Source organism: Hyperoodon ampullatus (genome assembly GCF_949752795.1).
Source record: "Hyperoodon ampullatus genome assembly, chromosome: 6".
In the NCBI taxonomy this organism is placed as follows: Eukaryota; Metazoa; Chordata; class Mammalia; order Artiodactyla; family Ziphiidae; genus Hyperoodon; species Hyperoodon ampullatus.
In genome coordinates this window covers 86,637,939-86,656,001 of record NC_136919.1, presented here as the reverse complement: position 1 = coordinate 86,656,001, position 18,063 = coordinate 86,637,939, and the positions used below count along the sequence as shown (strand labels likewise).

The window sequence follows — 18,063 nt, the reverse complement described above, 5'->3', positions numbered from 1 at the left end:
AGAGCTGCTTAAAGTAAGAAGAAATACACGCTGGTCTGGATCAGGCAAAGGGCAGCCAGACTTCGAAAGAAATGCAAACAGGCCCCTTGACCCTCCTTCAGCACTCCATGTAATCTAGTCAACAAGCAAATCCTGAGTAGAAATAGGTAAATGGGAATATAGTGGGTGGTGGTTTTGTGGTCACAGCTAAAGGACGAGAAAGACATCCTTTGTTGTTTGTGATCCAGAAGAGCATTTGAGTTCAGGATATTAACTTAGGTCCATGGTTTGTGAATATGAGCGCCCCCAAAGGATATATTCCCATGAAAGTTCCTCATGGTTACTGAGGTCTAACCCAGCTCAGACCAAGTAAGAAGGCAGATAGGGATCCACATATCTATAACACACATGAACGCTCAAATATCGGCTGCATGCTAACCTCAGCACATGCCCACTGGCAGGCAGGCGGGTGAACTGTTCTCCTGAAAAGCAGTGACACAACTGAAGGGAAGGAGGGAAGTGCCTCGGTGCCTTCCAGCCCACAACACCAAGCACTGTGGCTGCAAGACGTGCAGCTATTCCATTTATTAGCTTCTTCCTTCTCACAGCTTATCTTACCTGAGCAAATGAAGGATTCAGTAGTCCAAAAGCAAAAACTCTCTCTCCAGCTGGTGCACCTAAACTTTGTAACTACTAAAAGCAAGCAAGCAAGCAAGCAAGCTAGCAAGCAAGCAGAGGAGGAAAAAAAAAAAAAAAAAAACCACCATGCACTTGCACCTCCTCATTCCACCATGTATGCACCTGTGGGCAGCGTGCACACTTCCACTAGTGGGAGCAGAAGAAAGCAAAGTGAGCTGCACGTGGGGGCTTGGCGAGGCGTGAAGTCCATGGTACTCAGAGAAATGAGTCCACTGAGTCCATCTTTTGTGTTTTTTCCCAAATGCACCCACAATATAAAGACTTCATCAGGTAATAAGAAGTAACTTTTTAGAAGTTGCTAGCCAAAAGTTACATCAGTTTGTTTACTATGTAAAGGCTTTCTGTTTGATATATCTTCTGGCAACTCTTAATGCCCAGTGACAAAAGTACAGAACAAGCTCTTGTCTTCTGGGCAATTTTTCAATCTCCCCTATTAGATGCCATTATGACAAAGTCATAATTCTGAGCAACACTACATAGTCCAATGACAGCAAAAGATTTAACAACTGAATTTTGCTTAGCACATTAGAAAATACTCCATTGTATAAACACAATTATATTCCACTGAATGTTAATAAGGTGTAGAAGTTGGAATGCGAACACTGTATCTTAGAAATGGGCAATACAAACACCAAGAGACAGACAAGGCCAAGGAGTCAGTTTTATCTGCAAAACCACTAAAATGGTACCTTCCAGCCCAATGCTTGAAACCAACTGCCTTACCTCTTGGGACAGGAAAGGAATGACTTGTGCACAGATAGCATTCAGCCTCTTGACAATCTCTGCCTGCAAAGAAAAGAAAAGAAAAGAAAAAAAAAAAAGGAAAGGAAAGCAATAAAGAGAACAGTCAGCTGGTTACAAATTCCCGAAATATTAACAGGATGATATTAAAACACACTTTATATTCTGGCTGGCGGATTTCCTAAGGAAGAGGAAAACTCTCATCAGCAAGCCCATTAAAAGGAGGCAGTGACAATAGTGCCACATTAATAGCATAATTTATTAACCAGCATTCATCTTAAAAAGTCAACCTTCAAGCACCAGGACAACATAGAAAGGAATTTAGTTCTCATGACTGGAAATCTGTTTTCAGAAGCCTTCAACGGGACCCTTGTTCATTCTAATGTGGTTTTACATAAAACCTTGCGTTTTTTAAATTTAGATGGTAAAGATACATTCTTCCCTATACCCCAACTTCCCTCACCTAATAACTCACTGGAGTTCGACATTTGCAGCCTTTGCTTTAAACACAGGCACTGAGATTTCATGAGCAAGTCCCCAACCTCCTTAAAGAACAGCACCCAACCAACTCAGGTGAGCTGACTACTTCAGATCCTTAGTTATAAATTGTTGGGAAATTTATAAATTTCCCAACAAATTTTATAAATTTATAAAAGTTATAAATTGTTGGCATGTTTTTGTCAACCATTAAAATTTCCAAATGTGTCCCACCAGGGTTTTCAGTGTGCAGAGGTTTAGAACATGCTAAAATCCTCCTATACTTAGCAGAAAGCAATTATTTATATATGGTGACTAACCTTGGGAACATTAATTACCATTGTACTATAGATCTGCAAAAGTCCCAATAATGTCAGATAATAGAGCTTATTCTCTATTAATTTGGTAAGTGTTCAAATTTTAGACAAATAGGATTCTACAGAAAGTTAAAAAAAAAAAAAATGAAACGCCACCACTATGTTTTCTTTAAAAAGCTAACCAGGGGCTTCCCTGGTGGTGCAGTGGTTGAGAGTCCACCTGCCGATGCAGGGGACGCGGGTTCGTGCCCTGGTCCGGGAAGATCCCACATGCCGCGGAGCGGCTGGGCCCGTGAGCCATGGCCGCTGAGCCTGCGCGTCCGGAGCCTGTGCTCCGCAATGGGAGAGGCCACAACAGTGAGAGGCCCGCGTATCGCAAAAAAAAAAAAAAAAAAAAAAAGCTACCCAGAACTTCACTGATCTTCACCTTAATTTACATCATCAGATAGCTCCTTATATACTTTAGTACGTGACATGTAGACAACAAGGTTTTTACACGCATATACACAAAAAACTTTTTTCCAGTTTTATTGAGATATAATTGACATATGGCACTCTATAAGGTTAAGGTATACAGCATAATGATTTGACTTACATATATACTGTGAAATGATTACTGCAGTAAGTTTAGTTAACATCCATCAAAACAGCTTATTTTTTAATGATGGAGTGGGAAAAAGGAGAGGCAAGAAGTGATGGGAGACAGAAAACATAAAGCAATTTACTATTCCTGAGACATTCTTAATGTAAATTCCATCCAGGGTCAGTTCCTCGTTTTATAGGAGGACAAAAATTCTCCTTTTCTTGCCAAGTCATTACCAGAATGACAGCGACACTCCACTTGCACAATCTAGATTTCCTTCTTTCATCAGCAACCCTTCTGACTTTGTGGCTATGCAATCTTTTAAATACCAGCACCTTAAAAACTTTGCCAGCCAAGAGAAAACACAAATTCACCATGAAGTTTCAAACCTAAGCTTTCCCTTCCAGCCTGCATTCCTAACAGGATGGACAAAAACCCAGTACCAATAAGCAGCAGTGAATAAGGACCCAACTGTGCTGACCTGATTTAATTTACTGCCCTGGCCCCGTGGAGCATTTAGCTATCCTTTAAGAATGCTTAAACCACCATGAAAAGCTGCAATGGGAATCACCAAACCACTCTCCACCTGGACCGAACATACCACAGTGGTTACAGGGTGAAATTCCAGTGCGAGCTGAGAAAATAGAGCAGCATGCACCAGACTGAAAGCACTAGTCTCAGAGGCATTTGGTTGTTAAGCTTTTTGTAGGCAGAGGTGGAGGGGGAGAGAATAAAAGATAATGAGATACTTTGGGGCAAACCAAACTGATGATTCTAATGCTTAGAACCATCTGCCAAGCATATTTTCCTCATTATGTTGTTTACATAAATAAAATAGTCCCTTGCTAGGAGGGTTGAAAAATGTGTGGGCACATAAGAAAACTGAGCTCTCTAGTTTGCCTACATAACCCAGGCAACAAAAACTACCCTAAGGAAACTCACTCATCTGTCAAAATAAAGACCAAGAGGTACTTATTTGTCTCCTTTAATGTGGGGCCTAGGCCATGTTAAGTCTGAGCAACTATGAAAAAAAATCTACATTTCCTTAAAAATAAATGTAGAAAAGCCAAAAAGTCGTTTTATTGATTCATGTATGTTAAGATACATACATAACAGAAAAAAGGGGGTAGAAACCTGCCAAACTTTTTCTTTAAAGGTCTCCTTTTGTCTAAAAGACTTCTTAATTTCTTTAAGTTGTCACACCAATGGATTTTCCTGGTCAGGCTAATTGGCAGCAGGGGGGTAGCATGTGTGTGTGTGTGATTTCATAAAATTAAGCAGGTCATTCCTCACTTTGAAAGCTAAAGTTGCCTCGGAAACACTGCTGCTTCCATGGGCATCTAATTTTGCCTCTTTTGTCCCACAGGACCCAGATTTAGGGAGGCATCATTTATTTACAGGCCTTTCCACTGGGCTTCAGCGATCAGCCAATAATACTGTGGACACACACTTCTAATGGCCTATGTTTTGAAACTGAGTCTAATCTAATGGCTGGGGCCCAAACTCCTTTTCCAGCACAGCCATTAAAGGATGTAGGTTATTGCTGTTGTCACCACTGATATTTGTCATTGTAATGTAATTAGGGCCCTAAAATGATGCATTACAGCCCTTGGCACAGCTTCTATTAAAATCTTTTCTTCTGCTCACTGAACTGCAACCTGCTTTCTGATGAATAACAGACAGACAGCTTTAGGGTAAGGAGCAGATTCATCAAAGAAGTATTTTTCAGCTTTGGGGAAAGAGAGGGGGAAAAGAGGCAACCTAGGAGGAAAAGCACCAGGGGAGGAAAAGCCACAATATACATTTGAATTTCATCTGACCACTTGAAATTCTGATTGCATCTGATGAATCTTACTTAGACAATATATTTCCCAGTCTTCGAATCACATGGTTAATCAGGGCTCTAATCTGCTATCCATCAGCCTATGCCAGTGCTGTAGCTTCCAATCAAATTTATAGGTGATGCGGCTCATGCATCCCTGAGCAAGTACATTCACAGCCCATTTAAACAGGCAGAGATTCTGAAATACTGCTGTGAGGGTTACTGGATGTTATCATGGTATTCAATGCTTTATGGAACTTATAACTATTGCCTTCAGATGCCTATGATATTCCAAAATAGGATTAATGGCCTCCATAAAAGAACAATTGTTCATGCCAAAATATAACAAAATGATTGTGTTTGCAGCCATAGTTTGTTAAATACATTAACAATTTTGACACTTCTATTACGTTTTCTTCGATCCATCAATATATTCATGAAAAAGAAAAAAGTCCCCCACGTAATATTTTCCTACCCTCAATTCACTACCATTCTATTTCCTCCTTCTATAATGTCCCTCCTTTATGCCACCCTCCAATAAAAAGAACCAATAAAAATAATGACCATTCCACTTAAAAAACAAAAAACCTGTTTGGGCAGAAGTTTTTAGAAAAAGGCAACTTAACAAAAAAGGCATTCTATGAAATCCCTTGGTTATGCACTTGACACCTGGCACATGAACGCTGACAGACTAACCAACCCCAAAGTGGTGACGGCCAGTGGACTAGCAGCATGACCAGTTAAGTGATGAAACAGAGAAACAGCGAGAAAAACCATTTATCCCTTTTTTCTTCACACCCCAACTCAAGAATCATTGCAAAATTTATTAACTACCTTGCATCATGGGAAAGTAATGTCACACACTGAAAAGAATGCCACAGTTCAATCCCTTCATTAAAAAGTAACAAATACTAAAGCACACAATATCGGATATTTTCTTTATTACTTGTAACAAATTAGTTATTTAAGTAAGACAAAAAATTAGTTAAGCCTACACCTTTACTGAATTACATCCCCTCAAATAGTCCTAATAAAAAATCTAATTTTTATTTTGATTATTTCTGCCTATGATTTCCTTAAAAAATAAATTTTATTTTAATGACATAATAAACTTGAGAGAAAGGACAGATTCCTTTATCAAAGTATCAAAAGCAATTGTTTATTTAACAAATGTTTGCGTTTTTGTTCTCTCATCAAAATAGGAACAACACTACTATATAGTATTGTTGAAATAAAACAGTAACAAAACATTACTAAGAAACCATTTCAGGGCTTCCCTGGTGGCGCAGTGGTTGAGAGTCCACCTGCCGATGCAGGGGACACGGGTTCGTGCCCCGGTCCGGGAGGATCCCACATGCCGTGGAGCGGCTGGGACCGTGAGCCACGGCCACTGAGCCTGCGCGTCCGGAGCCTGTGCTCCGCAACGGGAGAGGCCACAACAGTGAGAGACCCGCGAACCGCAAAAAAAAAAAAAAAAAAAAAAAAAAAAAGAATAACATTTCACAACTGATTTGTTCTTATAAAGCAGTTTCTTTGCCAGAAAAATGTTTTAAGATGAATCTATTTATTGTATTAAGTGTTTTATCAAGAACATACACCCATCTATTATATTTAAACACCAAAAAATGAAGAAAAATTCCCACTTATTCTCTCTGAAATGCTTTTCAGAATAAGTACAAATAAATCTTGCAACCCTCTCCTTCAACCCCCTTTTACCACTACAGAACCAAGACTGCAATTTTTTGTTTCAATCCGAAAATTTTGATCTGTTATTGATTTGTTCCAAATTATCTGAGAAACAGTACAACTTCTGGAACTGATCCTGCCTGTCCGTAGATTAAAAAGTCAGAAGACTAATGAGAAATTCTTCCCAACTAATAAAAATCCAGACTACACATAGGAAAAAATATTCAAGTAGTACTATTTCTCTAAACTGACAACTCAGTTTTTATCTTGTCATCAAATTTCAACTTGACAAAAGAGGTAAGAACATGTAATAAATAAAATTAATTGTTTGTATTTTTTTAAAAAGCCAGACTGGAATAAGGCTTAGAGATTTAGATCAAAGGTATTGTCAAGCACTGCCAGCAAGCTGGTAAACCAGATGCCTAAGTTATTTTGGTACAGGTGATTATTTTGCACAAAGTATTTTATACTGCTTAATAAAGCAATAAAATGAAGTAGTAACACTGTTAAGAATCAATGTAATAGGACATCTATGAGTTCCCTAAAGGACTGATTCAAACTACTAAGACTTTTTTTTGCGATGTATTAAGACAATCTGTAAAAGCTCTCATCATCCCACTTCCTCTAACAATAAAGAGGTACTGTCTCGGAGTACTCAATTAGTATTACCTTGAATGATATGAAAGTGCCAATATTCAACCTTGTTTTTTTAATCCACTCCCCCTCCCCAGTGAGTTTAACTAAAGTAATGATTCTACTGATTGTAATATCTCAAGCAATGTCAATCTGCTTTGTGTTTTGAACTCATGTTTATGCTACTTTACTGCATGCCAATTGTGCTTTTAAAGTGCCCAGCATGCAGTTATTAATTGCATATACTGAGGTATCCCACTTGTTTGTCCTAATAAGATATTCAGGTGCTACTGTTCATGGTGCTAGTGTAGAAACACACAGGATGATGTCTTTCCCAAAGAGTATCACAGAATACCTACATTTCATGAAACTACTTCCATCTATCCCCAAAGGTGAAGCTGTATTTTACTGAAGCATTTTTGCAATGGTTAGAAAAAAAGGGTCCCTTCCTCTCACCTCTTGAGCTTTCTAGGAGGTCTTTAAGGGAATTCCCAGATATTTGCCTATTATCCTACCTACATCTTCCGGGCTCCGGTTATTGTGTTTAACTACTGTTCCAAATGTCAAGAGTGATATTTTATCACAGTTGAGAATGACAATCATTTTGCCTGACAGACATCCAGTTAATACCCCAAGGTCAAATCATTTTGGTTCTCAAGTCTGAAAAACACTAGAACCAATGGTAAGGTTACACTCAGCTCTACCAGAGGGGTGGGGCAAGGAAAATGGAAAAAAAGATGGGAGGGAAAAGTGGGATGTCTGGAGTAGGGAAAGCAAACGCCTTTCTCTGGTGGACTTAACCCCCAGCCTCCTCAGAACCAGGTGGAGCTGGTCAGAGAACCTGATGACCGAATACCAAGACACTCATGGTTCTGCACATGCTCATGTCCTCAGCACTCCTGGGCCAGTGTATCACACAGCAAGCCCTGACAGCTATTTTCTGATTTCTCTTCTCTCTCTCCCTGTCTCTGAATCACTTTCTTCTTTTTTTTTTTTTCTGCCCTACTCTTTCCCACCGACATAAATGTACAGGTGCCTTGAATGAGGATTTACAATTAAGCATTTTCATTCTCAGCAATGGTTGGAGGGCACAAACATTCCTTGTGCCCATAGTAGGGGAAGATATTCACCTTGGTTTCCCCAAAAATGATGTATATGATTTCAATGTACATGAGAAATATCTGAAAACAGAGGAATTTGAATATTGGAATAAAACCAAAAAGAAGGGGGACTTCCGGGTAAGATGGCGGAAGAGTAAGACGCGGAGATCACCTTCCTCCTCACGGATACACCAGAAATACAGCTACACGTGGAACAACTCCTACAGAACACCTACTGAACGCTGGCAGAAGACCCCAGACCTCCCAAAAGGCAAGAAACTCCCCACATACCTGGGTAGGGCAAAGCGGAGAGATTCCCGCACAGAGGATCGGTGCCGAGCGGCACTCACCAGCCCGAGAGGCTTGTCTGCTCGCCCGCCGGGGCGGGCGGCGCTGGAAGCTGAGGCTCGGGCTTCGGTCAGAGCGCAGGGAGAGGACTGGGGCTGGCGGCGAGAACTCAGCCTGAAGGGGGCTAGTGTGCCACAGCTGGCCGGGAGGGAGTCCGGGAGAACTCTGGAGCTGCCGAAGAGGCAAGAGACTTGTTCTTCCCTCTTGGTTTCCTGCTGCGCGAGGAGAGGGGATTAAGAGCGCTGCTTAAAGGGGCTCCACAGACGGGCGCGAGTCGCGACTGAAAGCGCGGAACCCAGTGACGGGCGTGGGACGCTGGGGCTGCTGCTGCCGCCGCCAAGAAGCCCGTGTGCGAGCGCGGGTCACTGTCCACACCGCCCTTCCGGGAGCCTGAGCAGCCCGCCACTGCCGGGGTCCCGGGATCCAGGGGCGGCTTCCCTGGGAGAGCGCACGGCGCGCCTCGGGCTGGTGCAACGTCACGCCGACCTCTGCCGCTGCAGGCTCGCCCCGCACTCCGTGCCCCTCCCTCCCCCCCGGCCTGAGTGAGCCAGAGTTCCCGAAGAGGCTGCTCCTTTAACCCTTTCCTGTCTGAGCGAAGAACAGACGCCCTCCGGCGACCTACACGCAGAGGCGGGGCCAAATCCAAAGCTGAGACCCGGGAGCTGTGAGAACAAAGAAGAGAAAGGGAAACCTCTCCCAGCAGCCTCAGAAGCAGCGGATTAAAGCTCCACAATCAACTTGATGTACCCTGCATCTGTGGAATACATGAATAGACAACAAATCATCCCAAATTGAGGAGCCAGGAGTCAGTACTGTGCCTCTGAGGTGGGAGAGCCAACTTCAGGACACTGGTCCACAAGAGACCTCCCAGCTCCACATAATATCAAACGGCGAAAATCTTCCAGAGTTCTCCATCTCAACACCAGCACCCAGCTTCACTCAACGACCAGCAAGCTACAGTGCTGGACACCCTATGCCAAACAACTAGCAAGACAGGAACACAACGCCACCCATTAGCAGAGAGGTGGCCTAAAATCATAAAAAGTCTGCAGACACCCCAAAACACACCACCAGACGTGGACCTGCCCACCAGAAAGACAAGATCCAGCCTCATCCACCAGAACACAGGCACTAGTCCCCTCGACCAGGAAACCTACACAACCCACTAAACCAACCTTAGCCACTGGGGACAGACACCAAAAACAACAGGAACTACGAACCTGCAGCCGGCAAAAAGGAGACCCCAAACACAGTAACATAAGCAAAATGAGAAGACAGAAAAACACACAGCAGGAGAAGGAGCAAGATAAAAACCCACCAGACCTAACAAATGAAGAGGTAATAGGCAGTCTATCTGAAAAAGAATTCAGAATAATGATAGTAAAGATGATCCAAAATCTTGGAAATAGAATAGACAAAATGCAAGAAACAGTTAACAAGGACCTAGTAGAACTAAAGATGAATCAAGCATCGATTAAAAACACAATAAATGAAATGAAAAATACTCTAGATGGGATCAATAGCAGAATAACTGAGGCAGAAGAACGGATAAGTGAGGTGGAAGATAAAATAGTGGAAATAACTAATGCAGAGCAAAATAAAGAGAAAAGAATGAAAAGAACAGAGGACAATATCAGAGACCTCTGGGACAACATTAAACGCACCAACATTCGAATTATAGGGGTTCCAGAAGAAGAAGAGAAAAAGAAAGGGACTGAGAAAATATTTGAAGAGATTATAGTTGAAAACTTCCCTAATATGGGAAAGGAAATAGTTAATCAAGTCCAAGAAGCACAGAGAGTCCCATACAGAATAAATCCAAGGAGAAATACGCCAAGACACATATTAATCAAACTGTCAAAAATTAAACACAAAGAAATCATATTAAAAGCAGCAAGGCAAAAACAACAAATAACACACAAGGGAATCCCCATCAGGATAACAGCTGATCTCTCAGCAGAAACTCTACAAGCCAGAAGGGAGTGGCAGGACATAATTAAAGTGATGAAGGAGAGAAACCTGCAACCAAGATTACTCTACCCAGCAAGGATCTCATTCAGATTTGATGGAGAAATTAAAACCTTTACAGACAAGCAAAAGCTGAGAGAGTTCAGCACCACCAAACCAGCTTTACAACAAATGCTAAAGGAACTTCTCTAGGCAAGAAACACAACAGAAGGAAAAGACCTACAATAACGAACCCAAAACAATTAAGAAAATGGGAATAGGAACATACATATCGATAATTACCTTAAATGTAAATGGACTAAACGCTCCCACCAAAAGACACAGATTGGCTGAATGGATACAAAAACAAGACCCATATATATGCTGTCTACAAGAGACCCACTTCAGACCTAGAGACACATACAGACTGAAAGTAAGGGGATGGAAAAAGATATTCCATGCAAATGGAAACCAAAAGAAAGCTGGAGTAGCAATTCTCATATCAGACAAAATAGACTTTAAAATAAAGACTACTAGAAGAGACAAAGAAGGACACTACATAATGATCAAGGGATCGATCCAAGAAGAAGATATAACAATTGTAAATATTTATGCACCCAACATAGGAGCACCTCAATACATAAGGCAAACACTAACAGCCATAAAAGGAGAAATCGACAGTAACACAATCATAGTAGGGGACTTTAACACCCCACTTTCACCAATGGACAGATCATCCAAAATGAAAATAAATAAGGAAACACAAGCTTTAAATGATACATTAAACAAGATGGACTTAATTGATATTTATAGGACATTCCATCCAAAAACAACAGAATACACATTTTTCTCAAGTGCTCATGGAACATTCTCCAGGATAGATCATATCTTGGGTCACAAATCAAGCCTTGGTAAATTTAAGAAAATTGAAATTGTATCAAGTATCTTTTCCGACCACAATGCTATGAGACTAGATATCAATTACAGGAAAAGAGCTATAGAAAATACAAACACATGGAGGCTAAACAATACATTACTTAATAACGAAGTGATCACTGAAGAAATCAAAGAGGAAATAAAAAAATACCTAGAAACAAATGACAATGGAGACACGACGACCCAAAACCTATGGGATGCAGCAAAAGCAGTTCTAAGAGGGAAGTTTATAGCAATACAATCCCACCTTAAGAAACAGGAAATATCTCGACTAAACAACCTAACCTTGCACCTAAAGCAATTAGAGAAAGAAGAACAAAAACATCCCAAAGTTAGCAGAAGGAAAGAAATCATAAAAATCAGATCAGAAATAAATGAAAAAGAAATGAAGGAAACAATAGCAAAGATCAATAAAACTAAAAGCTGGTTCTTTGAGAAGATAAACAAAATTGATAAACCATTAGCCAGACTCATCAAGAAAAAAAGGGAGAAGACTCAAATCAATAGAATTAGAAATGAAAAAGGAGAAGTAACAACTGACACTGCAGAAATACAAAAGATCGTGAGAGATTACTATAAGCAACTCTATGCCAATAAAATGGACAACCTGGAAGAAATGGACAAATTCTTAGAAATGCACAACCTGCCAAGACTGAATCAGGAAGAAATAGAACATATGAACAGACCAATCACAAGCACTGAAATTGAAACTGTGATAAAAAATCTTCCAACAAACAAAAGCCCAGGACCAGATGGCTTCACAGGCGAATTCTATCAAGCATTTAGAGAAGAGCTAACGCCTATCCTTCTCAAACTCTTCCAAAATATAGCAGAGGGAGGAACACTCCCAAACTCATTCTACGAGGCCACCATCACCTTGATACCAAAACCAGACAAGGATGTCACAAAGAAAGAAAACTACAGGCCAATATCACTGATGAACATAGATGCAAAAATCCTCAACAAAATACTAGCAAACAGAATCCAACAGCACATTAAAAGGATCATACACCATGATCAAGTGGGGTTTATCCCAGGAATGCAAGGATTCTTCAATATACGCAAATCAATCAACGTGATACACCATATTAACAAATTGAAGGAGAAAAACCATATGATCATCTCAATAGATGCAGAGAAAGCTTTCGACAAAATTCAACACCCATTCATGATAAAAACCCTGCAGAAAGTAGGCATAGAGGGAACTTTCCTCAACATAATAAAGGCCATATATGACAAACCCACAGCCAGCATCGTCCTCAATGGTGAAAAACTGAAACCATTTCCACTAAGATCAGGAACAAGACAAGGTTGCCCACTCTCACCACTCTTATTCAACATAGTTTTGGAAGTTTTAGCCACAGCAATCAGAGAAGAAAAGCAAATAAAAGGAATCCAAATTGGAAAAGAAGAAGTAAAGCTGTCACTGTTTGCAGATGACATGATACTATACATAGAGAATCCTAAAGATGCTACCAGAAAACTACTAGAGCTAATCAATGAATTTGGTAAAGTTGCAGGATACAAAATTAATGCACAGAAATCTCTGGCATTCCTATATACTAATGATGAAAAATCTGAAAGTGAAATCAAGGAAACACTCCCATTTACCATTGCAACAAAAAGAATAAAATATCTAGGAATAAACCTACCTAAGGAGACAAAAGACCTGTATGCAGAAAATTATAAGACACTGATGAAAGAAATTAAAGATGATACAAATAGATGGAGAGATGTACCATGTTCTTGGATTGGAAGAATCAACATTGTGAAAATGACTCTACTACCCAAAGCAATCTACAGATTCAATGCAATCCCTATCAAAATACCACTGGCATTTTTCACAGAACTAGAACAAAAAATTTCACAATTTGTATGGAAACACAAAAGACCCCGAATAGCCAAAGCAATCTTAAGAACGAAAAATGGAGCTGGAGGAATCAGGCTCCCTGACTTCAGACTATACTACAAAGTTGCAGTAATCAAGACAGTATGGTACTGGCACAGAAACAGAAAGATAGATCAATGGAACAGGATAGAAAGCCCAGAGATAAACCCACGGACATATGGTCACCTTATCTTTGATAAAGGAGGCAGGAATGTACAGTGGAGAAAGGACAGTCTCTTCAATAAGTGGTGTTGGGAAAACTGGACAGGGACATGTAAAAGTATGAGATTCGATCACTCCCTAACACCATACACAAAAATAAGCTCAAAATGGATTAAAGACCTAAATGTAAGGCCAGACACTATCAAACTCTTAGAGGACAACATAGGCAGAACACTCTATGACATAAATCACAGCAAGATCCTTTTTGACCCACCTCCTAGAGAAATGGAAATAAAGACAAAAATAAACACATGGGACCTAATGAAACTTAAAAGCTTTTGCACAGCAAAGGAAACCATAAACAAGACCAAAAGACAACCCTCAGAATGGGAGAAAATATTTGCAAATGAAGCAACTGACAAAGGATTAATCTCCAAAATTTATAAGCAGCTCATGCAGCTCAATAACAAAAAAACAAACAACCCAATCCAAAAATGGGCAGAAGACCTAAATAGACATTTCTCCACAGAAGATATACAGACTGCCAACAAACACATGAAAGGATGCTCAACATCTTTACTAATTAGAGAAATGCAAATCAAAACTACAATGAGATATCATCTCACACCAGTCAGAATGGCCATCATCAAAAAATCTAGAAACAATAAATGCTGGAGAGGGTGTGGAAAAAAGGGAACACTCTTGCACTGCTGGTGGGAATGTGAATTGGTACAGCCACTATGGAGAACGGTATGGAGGTTCCTTAAAAAACTACAAATAGAACTACCATATGACCCTGCAATCCCACTACTGGGCATATACCCTGAGAAAACCATAATTCAAAAAGAGACATGTACCAAAATGTTCATAGCAGCCCTATTTACAATAGCCCGGAGATGGAAACAACCTAAGTGTCCATCATTGGATGAATGGGTAAAGAAGATGTGGCACATACATACAATGGAATATTACTCAGCCATAAAAAGAAATGAAATTGAACTATTTGTAATGAGGTGGATGGACCTAGAGTCTGTCATACAGAGTGAAGTAAGTCAGAAAGAGAAAGACAAATACTGTATGCTGACACATATATATGGAATTTAAGAAAAAAAAAGGTCATGAAGAACATAGGGGTAAGACAGGAATAAAGACACAGACCTACTAGAGAATGGACTTGAGGATTTGGGGAGGGGGAAGGGTAAGCTGTGACAAAGTGAAAGAGCGGCATGGACATATATACACTACCAAACGTAAGGTAGATAGCTAGTGGGAAGCAGCCGCATAGCACAGGGAGATCAGCTCGGTGCTTTGTGACCGCCTGGAGGGGTGGGATAGGGAGGGTGGGAGGGAGACGCAAAAGGGAGGGGATATGGGAACATATGTATACATATAACTGATTAAATTTGTGATAAAGCAAAAAAAAAAAAAAAAAAAAAAAAAACCAAAAAGAAAACAAAAACAATAAAGGGTCTTACCAAGTTCTCATCAAGGACACCTATTCTCCAGGAAAGCAACAAGCCACCTTTCATACACTGAGAGCCATGCTCTACTTTTCAGTCTATACTCTTAGGTTGGGCTAAAGGCTTCCTTGTCTACTTCCTTCTTGTTTATCTCCATTTTTCAACAAATCTTCATCTATATCCATATTCCTCAGCACTTCCTTTTCTCTTGTCCTTTCAATTCTAGAATGACCTCTATTGGTTTCCTCTTCCTCCTCCCAATTATATAAAATGTCAACTCTTTGAAGCCATCACTGCCAAGGTACCCTTCCATCCCCTTCAACTGTTTTCTCTGTTTAATAAAACAGTCAGCTCTTTCCAAAAGCAAAGTTTTGCTCTTCTGCTGTTTGCACTTATACCGCCCTGCCAAACATGTGCCCTACCATACAGGTCCTGGCACAGCAGGCAAGTGCATCCACAGGGCCCGCCAGAGATCTGACCCTGGCATCAAAAAATGGGGGTGACCAAAGCCTGGCAAGGGTAAGGGAGAGTCCCTCTGCCTGGAGCCACCTGCCTCAGACCTCGTCATGGCTCACTGCCTACTCATCATTTCAGTCTCAGTCCACAGGACCCCTCCTCAGACAGCTTCACTCACCATCTGCTGGGGCTCCTTCTCCCTGTCACTCTCCAGCCCATTACAGTCTTCTTCACAACATTCAGAATCACCTGAAATCACCTCACCTATGTTTTTGTTTACATGTACTAGCGTAGTGCCTCTCAAACTTTAGTGTGCATACTAATCACTTGGGAATCTGATTAAAAATCCAGCCTAGAGTGGGGCCTAAGAGTCTACACTTCTAACAAACTCCAAAGTGACACTGGCACTAGGGGTCTGCAGACCAACATTAGGTCTGCAGCACAGTTACAGAGAATGGAGGCTCAGTGAGGGCAGAGATAGATTTGTCTATATACCCCAGTCCTGGTATGTAGAAAACACTCAAAAATATTTGTTGAATGACCAGAAGAAACTGCAGTCCAGGTTCGGTGGTTGGAATCTCCTGAAATCGTTTGCAAGCATGCTAAGACTGTCTGGGAATAGTTACAGCACTTCAACCATAAAGGAATACCTGTCTAGAAGACCTGCTTATACTGATTTGGTTTGCTTACCTCTCCAACAACATCTTTTCTAGCATTTAGGATGCCATACTGCTCAAAAAGAATAATAAGTAATCACAGTGGGCCACAAAAGGAAATGCAAATCCACTCTGGACAATTCTTGACTGATAAGTAAATGATTAAAGCTTCCATTCTGAAACCATGGCAGGATGTGCGTTTTAAAAGATCATTTGAGATATGCAAAGGAGATGCCACTCAACCTCCTTCCCAAGATTATTCACCAGACTGTGATCACCTGACCCACTGGAATTGGGGTATTTGTTAGAAGGCACACTGGGAGGGCACCTTGTATGGTGAGTCATGATAAATCTCCCCAGCGGGACCTCCAGAGTGAATTAGTAACGGCTGAAGAGAAGGCCCTAGCCAGGGACCAGCACCCCTCACAGGTCTCACAGGAAGAGCAATTCCTGACAATTCCAGGTGTAGTGGGTCACAGGGGTTACACACATGAGCTCAAGTGCAGACCAGCTCGGGCATATCAACCCTGCTCAAAACTTGGACATTTAGTGGCAGGCTTGGGGAGCGACAGGCACAGCCACAGCGTGAGGACCCCTAGAGAGAATATGCCACTGGAATCCCTTCCAAACAAGGTCCAGGAATTGCTGCAGCACCACACTCATGGGATCCCATGTATGGATTTAGATACACAAATCCACTCCCCACAACCCCAGACAAACTTGTGTGAATATGCTCACTGTAAGAGGGTTCTAGTAATTAGGAAGCCTTTACTTAGAATATACTACATCCTTGCCTGCTTCTGTGGAGTTTTTCTGTCATGGGTGCAGTGTATGCCCCACAAAAGTCCACTATCACTCGCTGATTCCTCACCCAAACTCTTTAGTGACTCACACAGGTACGACTCCTATACACTGGGAGAAGCCGCCTGTGACAGGCTGCTTAAGAAATTTAAAAAAAGAAATCCCGTACCACAGACTAAGAGCTCTCTATAATCAGAAAAATAATAGCATTTTCCCTATCATCAGGCTCACATCTACTTCTGCTTGTTTTCTTCTTTAATACTTTATTAGGCAGTTGAGAAATTTAAAGGTGTACAACACTATTGTCATCTATTTGTGCTCCTGTATTCCTAGTTCCTTTCAAAATGTGTATCAAGCTGCTTTTTATTGTGCAGTTAAAAAATTTTCAACATGTGAACCTTAGGAAAAGCCAAAACCACGAATGTAATACTGCCTTTCTGTCCAGTCAACAAATATTTATCAGGCACCTACTATCTGTCAGGCCTACTTTAGGTGCTGACACAGGGACTGGAGACAAAGGAGTGAACAAGACGAATAAGTCCCTGCTGTCATGGAGTTCACACTGTAGGGGCAAGGAGACAGAAACAAACATACACATATATGAAGAGGAATTTCAGATGCTGAAAGGTGCTATGAAAAAGATAAAATGGAGGGTTGAAGAGAAAAGCCTGGGGCAGGGAGGAGATCTGGTTTGGATGAGATGACCAAGGAAAGACAAATAAAGAAGCGACTTAAAAGCTGAAATGTGGCTGGAAGCAGCATCACCCAAAGCAGGTTCTATACCAAGTTCTGCAGATGTCATTAACAAGTATTATATACATAAAGAGCTCCTTGGTCAGATGACCTCGCAGAGCTTAAACAAAGTTAGACACGATTCTTTTCCTGCTGACATCCCACAGCCTCTCAATTGACAATGTAATAAATCTTTGAAAAAGTGTACATAAAAATGCAGTACTAATCAAACTTCTCTGACTATGGAACCCCTTCTTCTCAAAGCTCTTAGAGGAGATTATATTTCATGGGAAACATTGAGCTGGTCAATGGTTTCCAGCCCTGGCTTTACACTAACATTAGTAGTGGATCCTTCCCAAACACCAACGCCCAGGCCTCACCCCAAGCCAATGAACTCATACTCTCCAAGGGTAGAACCCACGCGTCAGCATTTTATTTTAAAGCTCCCCAGGTGATTCTAATGTACAGGCAGGATTGAAAGCCATTAAGCTGGAGCACAGGATGCATGCAATGAAGAAACAGAGTGGAAAATAAGGACAGAAAGGGTTCACAGGGGTCATACTGTGGAAGGTCTTGTAATGACACACTAGAAAGCTTGAACTTTATTTGGAAGGCAGCAAGGACCTATCAAGGACAATTC

At 41.1% G+C, this 18,063-nt stretch overlaps 1 protein-coding gene across 16 annotated transcripts in view; it reads right to left on the bottom strand.

Moving 5' to 3' along the window:
• LOC307055167 (transducin-like enhancer protein 4) overlaps positions 1–18,063 on the bottom strand; it is a gene marked incomplete at both ends in the record, with an annotated part of 156,801 nt that overhangs the window by 115,487 nt on the left and 23,251 nt on the right. For 13 of the 16 annotated variants that reach the window (XM_079707149.1, XM_079707157.1, XM_079707158.1 and 10 more), the window contains one exon: positions 1,402–1,464. The exons of the other annotated variants lie outside the window; for them this stretch is intronic. In XM_079707149.1, coding sequence (XP_079563275.1) covers positions 1,402–1,464 — 63 coding nt within the window. The remainder of the gene's footprint in view (positions 1–1,401; positions 1,465–18,063) is intronic. 16 annotated transcript variants of the gene reach the window in all.